Genomic DNA, 7,356 nt, shown 5'->3' on the forward strand with positions numbered 1-7,356 from the left:
GACTCTAAAAGTAAGATAATTAAAAGGAGGTCAAAGGTTAACATGTAGGCATAACTTACTTCTACTCTAAGATTAATCTCTTCATTGAGTATTTATATCTATGCACAAAAAGGAAAAAAAAATATGAAATTACTATACAAAGAAGGAATAAGAATTAACAAGAGAACAAAGCAATTTATATCTATATTTTTTTCTTTGATTTGTTGTTTAATAATTTGGGGAAACATATTCTATTGTGATGGTCATAAAAAGAAGGCATAAGGAATTTGACAAAAGAGAAACCATAATAACAGGTTACTTTATAAGAAAAGCTTAACCATCACCTTCTCTTTTCGATTTTAAATGGCACCATGAAGGGCTACCTATAGTCTTCTCGCTAGAAAGTGGTAGGATAAAGGATATGCTAGCTTATTCACAAACACAAAATCTGGACTCCCCTTTATTCTCCAAAATCATCTATTAACCTTGTGTAGTGTTCAAAAGAACATAACTAGAAAGTCATTAAAGCATTGGTAGCGATGTCTATCAAAGTGAATTTGCGGTTTACATTGGATTATACATAAATTTATATTAGCTTACACTTTTCAGTAAAAGGTCTTCCTTACCCACCTCCTAAAGCTAATGAGGTCGATATTGTTAAGCTAAGTGCCCATTTGTGAGAAAGCACTTTTACTTGGCAACATTAAAAAAAACGAGAAAAAAAGAAGAGGTGCCTTTTCTTTGATCACAAAGGCTTGGTAACTAGATTACACAAACATCGAATATCGATCACTAAATTCAAGTATTAAGTTGGCAAACGTAGTGCAGGTACTTCTATTCTTATGTAAGACAACAAGGTGTTTACAATCATGAGGAAATACCGGACATGGGATGAAGGCATTCCAGAATGGAGTCTATTGCAGAATGGGAGCCTCTTGTAGCTGCAGATATTAGATGTTTTGGTGCTTCAGCTCTATCAAAATAGAAACCTCCTGGCACCAACTTTTCTTTAGGCTGTAAAGCTAGCCAGATAACAGTGTCTGCTCCTTCCTCCCTTGTTCTTAATTTTCCTGCAAACCTGTAATCAGACTTGAACTTAAACTCATTTTGATTTTCCTCACAATTGAGGTTAGGAAGTAATTAAGAAATGTCATTACGATTCGGAGAAACTAGGCAAACTTTTAGAAACTCCAGGTGTCTCTGCCCAACCAGGGTGCATTGAATAAAAGCCAATCCCTTTGGGGCCATACGTTTCAGCCCATTTTTCTGTCAGTGCCACCTGATATTACAACACACTGATAATCAATCAAATACGAAAGAATTTTCAATGACATAGTATAATTAATCAAAAATTATGTCCCGGTTTATAGTATTGAAATCATCATTAGCGTTTTACATATTACTAAACACAGTACTCATTTTAACTTTGCCAATTTATACAGAAAGAGTACCACATCACAAAACAAATTATTTTATCACCTAGAAGGATTTTAGTTGCATTTGGTATCTGGTGTCAAAAAAAGGAATGAAAAATACAAAGAAAACTAGCAGGGAAAGGGAGAATAAAGGATAGTAAGTAGGCGGAAGTAGGTAATTAAAGAATATGATCAAGTGTATTTTTATCATAAGATTTGTGAAAGATAAGAATTCAAGACAGGGATGAATATTCATTTGCCAGTAGGAACAAAGGAGTTCAGTTAATTTTTGCCAATAGTACAAAGAGAAAAATCAGCATTACGCATAAATGTCGTTATGGTCCCACTTGTGGAGAGTTGAGATCAAATGAAAATTATGTCACCAAATGATAACATTACTGGACACCACAAATATTATATAAGAGCTTATTTCACATTAATTTAGGATGGGTTTGGCTCTTGTTAGTTTATCAACCTACCATTTGATAAGCAGGTAAAGCTAAAGAGATCAAGAATTTAAACAAAAATATCTTTGACACTGTGTTCCAAACCGTTTGAAAATTAGTGCTATGAATAAAGAAACTAAAAATGTAACAGGAATACAACGATACAAGTAAGATCACCATGTAATATTCACCCTTCCCTCAAAGTTTGAGTAAAGTATTAATCTTGGTCACTACCTGCACCCGTTTGTTTCTAGAATACTGTTCCACCCCATTAAATCTGCTACCACTAAACTGTATCAAAAAAACTGATTAGGTTTCAGTTGGTAGTGTATACAAGATACAAAATAAAATTTTCACAAATCCTTTACCTGCAGATCATTGGTCAGAGGAGCTGAATACATTCCTCCAGAAGAGACCGTAATAACACGAGAATCTGGCGCAGCCTTTTCCAACAAGGGCATCAATGATTCTGTCAAGGTATAGGTGCCAAGAACATTTACAGCAAAGTTCAACTCGTATCTGATCTTACAGAAAAAATATATATCAGGAAAAGTAATTAATTATAACATCAGTTAAGCTACATAGTAGGTTAATTAACTAAAAATTATTAGTCTGTTCTTAAGCAGCATTCCAAAAGTTACCCTTCTGATGTTGTGATGCGATTATTCTCCATTAAACCAGCATTATTAACCTGAAGTAATAAAGCATCATCAGGAAGTTATGACAATACTGCAGAAATATATCACCTAGTTTATGTCTGAAGCAGAAACAAGAACATTAAAGAAGTTAAGGGTGATGAATGGTGCTGTGTGGGTGGGTGCATAGAAGGTATATTGACAAAGTGTACAGCTACTTAGCCATGGAGCTTATACTAGCTACTTATATAATACATGTATAGAAAAAGACAAAGTAGTTTAGAGGTTATTTAGTAGGTTAAAAAAAACTAATTGTGCTTTCTTTGAGGAGAATTGTAGTGGGAAAGAACTTACCAGCACATGAACAGGAACATCTTTCTCAGAAAATCTGGAACCAAGTGAATTGATTTCCCTGGGAGAAGAAAGATCACAGACCTGCAGGTTAAATTTGTAAGCACACCGGAAGGATTGGAAAACTTTCAGCTGCACCATTGAGGTCAGAGGTATATGTAAATCTACTTGAGCAAGGGGTCATAATCCAGAGTCAGAGCAAGGGTAGCAGTTAGTACATTAGCTGGCGAAGTACATTTGTTTAATGAGTACTTGGTAGTACAAACTGGATTATATGGGTATTCTCAAATCTGATAGGTTGATCTGAAAGAATAATAATTTCCTGTTACATTTAGGTTTAAGTTTAGGCCATATTGATTCAACCGCCATACAATAGATCCAACCAGTGAAATTTGGCCTTGCGGCTTGCGTAATATTGTGACCTTTAAAGTTGACACTTTAAGCTCTTTCAATATCTCCTTTTTTCGTAAGTGGCTGAAATGCAGCATCATGGGGGTCACTCTGGCTGGATATGAAAGCCACATAACTTTAATATTATAATATATATGTATACATATATATATATATATGGAAGCTGTGTAGATAAGAAAAACGTCATAAGAAAAACCTCAAATTATTAATAAGCATTACTCTAGTAACAAGGCGGAGATGGTTGAGTTGATCCAAGGCGCGCGTGGGTTTAAATCCAATTCTCAACATTGATTATTGTTGCTTTTTTGTCAAAAAAGTTATAATCCAACAGTATGGATTTATTGAATCCCTCTATGCAATGTTGACACAGAAAAAAAAAATTCTCTTGCTCGTTAATCCAATTTTGCACAAGCATATGTCAATATGCATACCATTCCACCAAGGTCTCCCCCCCCCCCCGGTCCTCCTTCCTCCCTCCCTGTCCGCTCCCTCTCCCTCCGTTGGTCTTGACAATATAATACAAAAGCATCGAACTTGATCAACATATATCCAGTTCACTGTGCAACTCTAACAACATTCATTTATGGAAACAGGAAATTTTGATATGTGGACATTCAGAATGTCCTTAGTTTGAAGGATTTGGAGACTATAACGAGTTTTGTGGGCTATATCTATAGTAATTGGGCCAGAAACATAATTTCATGGGCTTTCTCCATCTTAATCGTGACTACAAAGTTTTGACATATCTTAGCCTATTGCAAGCTTTATAGAATATAATAATCAATTAATCATAAAACTGGCGGGTACTAAATTCTAGTTACATCTCTATTGACTGAAGTATAACGAAAAAAGCATTTTTAAGATGTCATCACCCTTCTTAAGTAGAACGATGACAACCACACAGTTCCTACTAAATGTTAGAGAGTTGTATGGAAGATAGTATTATCATTTGAGGATGTGTATGTTAAGAGAATGCTTACATCTGATGTAGGAGAAGGGTGGAAAAAAGGTAAAACCAGAGGGACAAAACCTATCTGTGCGCAGAGAATCGGTTCAGTCACAAATAAATCCTCAAATTTATTTATTTTTTTAAATCAATTCATAGCATTCATATCCTCCAATATTACAATTACAATAAGTTAAATAATAATCCTGACTTGAACCCGGGATCTTCTTGGAAATGGGAAGAACAAGTAAAAGCCCAGACTTGAAGAACAAGTAAACATGGATCCTAGACAAAAGGAAACAAATCCTTTCATTATTATTAGTTAATTTCTATTACTTATCTACTAACATAGATCTATTTTGAATAATATTCCTTGCTAGACAATATTAATTTTAATTTACAAAACATATATATAAATATCTAACTAAATTATTATATATAATAAATAACAAGTACTTCAATTATTTTATGCTCCACATCATTATCAATGCATAGGCCGTCAATTGTATTCATAATCTTTTACTTTCAATTATAATTATTAAGTTGCCAACTATAACTACAGATACTTTATATATAAAAGTTCTTGTTTACTAGGTCTGATGGATCATAAACTAGAAAAATCAGAGCTACTTCTATATACAGGAGCAGAGATATTTTGATTTTATTGAACAATATAATGGCCTCCCTTCACAAGTTCCAGCTCCAGCAAAAAACAGTTAAAAGTAGAAATGACTACTGAACAGTGGATATAATATTTAAAGTTAGAACTGATTTGAAAAGGCTGGAGACAAATATATTAAAAGTTACACAGAGAACCAATTACCTCTAAATAAACATTTTTGTTTCCTGTCACTGACTGAATTTCTGAAAGAGCAGCTTCTCCCCTTTCCTTGTTACGACAAACCATGTAGACAGTAGCTCCACTACAGTAAGTATAAAAGAAAATATTATTAAACACATGGGTAAAGTTTTAATGACCACAATGCAATGCTAAGAAAGCATTGGTAATATGATTTAGATTCAATTTAAAAAGAAAAAAAAATAAAAATAATTGAGACGTGAATTTAACACCGTGAAGCGAGGCCCTCAGCAGTTGCATAACCAATGCCTGAATTTGCTCCCGTGACAATGCAATTTTTCCCTTGTATGTGAATTTGCATATCTTCTGCTTTGAACTTCTTTGAGTGTTCCCTGTAACATGAATAAACCAGATACTAAAATTATGAATGTTACTATATCAAATCTAAATAAAAACATATATCACGAATCAAATGCTCTATGATACACTTTAAGAATGTTAGTGTAGTAATCATTTCCGGTTCCAGTACTATTACATCAGCAATATCATTGCAATTGGATTTTAACATGTCCCCATGTATATACAAAATCATAAAGATGTGAACAATTAAACATGGATTACCCAAAACATCTTCACACACAAGAAAATACTTAAAAAAATTCTTCCTACTTCGCGTTAAAATTGTATTTTAAGGTATCTAAACGATCACAGATATCAAAAAGTAACAAAATTCAAAAAAAAAATATACAAGAGATTAATCATAATACATTACCTAATTACCAAATGTATCATCATAATTCATATAAAAAAGTGAAGTTAAAAGAGGGTAGGGGGGCATACAAGAAGCTAGACTTGGTGAAGTTGAGGTACCCATATAACCCAAAAGCTGTTGCTCTCCATGTCTGTAAATGAAACGTAATGCTTGTTACAAAAGAATATTACACACTATTATAAACATACAAGAGAGAGAGGAGAGGGAGGGAGGGAGAGAGAGAGGGAGAGAGGGAGGGAGAGAGAGAGAGAGAGAGAGAGAGAGAGAGAGAGAGAGAGAGCCTTGAGAAGGAACATGGTGAGTGGTATGAGGGAGATGGTGATTCCAAATTGAAGTGTTAGATTTGCTTGATGTTTTGTTAATGCAGTGCTGCCAGTATTACTTCGGGGAAATACGTGCAGAGACCACTGTTTTGCTAGTTTACACAATAGCTCTATCATTCCCCTCTTTCTTCTTCCTTCTTGTGATTAGACGCGGACTATTAAATCACCATAAGTACTTTCACTGAATTTTCAGTGTTTAATACCCGATGATCCTATAAATTATAATCCTCCTCGTCTCTTCTCTTCTCTTCTCTTCTCATTTCATTTTATTTTATTATTTATATTTTTTTTAAAAAAAACTTAATTTTAACATAACTCTTAAATAAACGTGCCGTGTACATAAACTCTTAAAAAATCATTCATTTTAACCCTTAAACTATAAGATTTATATGATTTATTTATTCTTATGTTAAAAAAATTCAATACACCTTAAAGGTAACAATGTCCACAATCATATATTTTAAGAGTAACAATGTTCGTTAAATTTTTCATGTCATTTTTTGTTTATCAAATAATAGGGGGTTACTATAATGTTTATGGAACTCACCAAACTTTTTCAAAACAAAAGACTAGAAAATGCTCTATCATACATATCATCACCACAACCACCATCTCCTACTAAATCTTTATTCCCAAACCTCTATTACCACCGTAACCGTCATAACCACTCCATTAAATTAATAGATCTGAAGAGGACTTACCATATATGATTTGTATTTTTCTTTAGACTACATTTAGATATAGAAGCAAAGTCGATAAGAGGAATAACGATTTTGATCTAAAAAAGTACAGTTAAAAATGGGATAACAACGGAGATGATGTCTTGATGACTGAGAATATACTGTCGACGGGGACAAAAGAAGAGGAGAAAGAGTGTAAAGAGAGACGTTGACAAAAGAAGAAAGAAAGAGACGTTGGATAGACAGAGGGATAGAAAGAAAGTATAAGAGGGATAGAAAGAAAGTATAAGAGAGTATAAAGTGTGTGCACATATTTTTGTTTGTTTTTTATATATAATAAAATATGTGGGGTTAGAATTAAAAGGTAGTTAAATAAATGAGTGAACGTGATTGAATCTAAGTTTAAATTGTAAGAAATGGGTCTCATTTTGCCTGTATATAGGCTATTCTAATGAGACTCATCTTATAATTATAACTTAGCATGAGCCTAAAATAAGTGCAGTACAGTTACATACAACAGTCAGCAACAACCCGACTTTATTAAAATTTTAATATTCAAAATAAGACTTACCCACAAAGAAAAAAATAGTCATCTCAAC

General features: G+C 33.3%; 1 protein-coding gene across 1 annotated transcript; it reads right to left on the reverse strand.

Moving 5' to 3' along the window:
* Positions 1-689: 689 nt before the first annotated feature.
* Positions 690-6,295, reverse strand: LOC141712828 (uncharacterized). Its single transcript, XM_074515913.1, has 10 exons — positions 6,036-6,295; positions 5,823-5,884; positions 5,255-5,374; positions 5,007-5,106; positions 2,830-2,910; positions 2,482-2,531; positions 2,209-2,359; positions 2,075-2,131; positions 1,137-1,258; positions 690-1,057 (listed from the first exon to the last, which is right to left on the reverse strand). Exons 1-10 carry the CDS (start codon positions 6,192-6,194, stop codon positions 847-849), a joined length of 1,113 nt encoding a protein of 370 aa, XP_074372014.1. The 5' UTR covers positions 6,195-6,295; the 3' UTR covers positions 690-846.
* Positions 6,296-7,356: the final 1,061 nt, after the last annotated feature.

Source organism: Apium graveolens, chromosome 3 (assembly GCF_009905375.1).
Source record: "Apium graveolens cultivar Ventura chromosome 3, ASM990537v1, whole genome shotgun sequence".
Taxonomy (NCBI): domain Eukaryota; kingdom Viridiplantae; phylum Streptophyta; class Magnoliopsida; order Apiales; family Apiaceae; genus Apium; species Apium graveolens.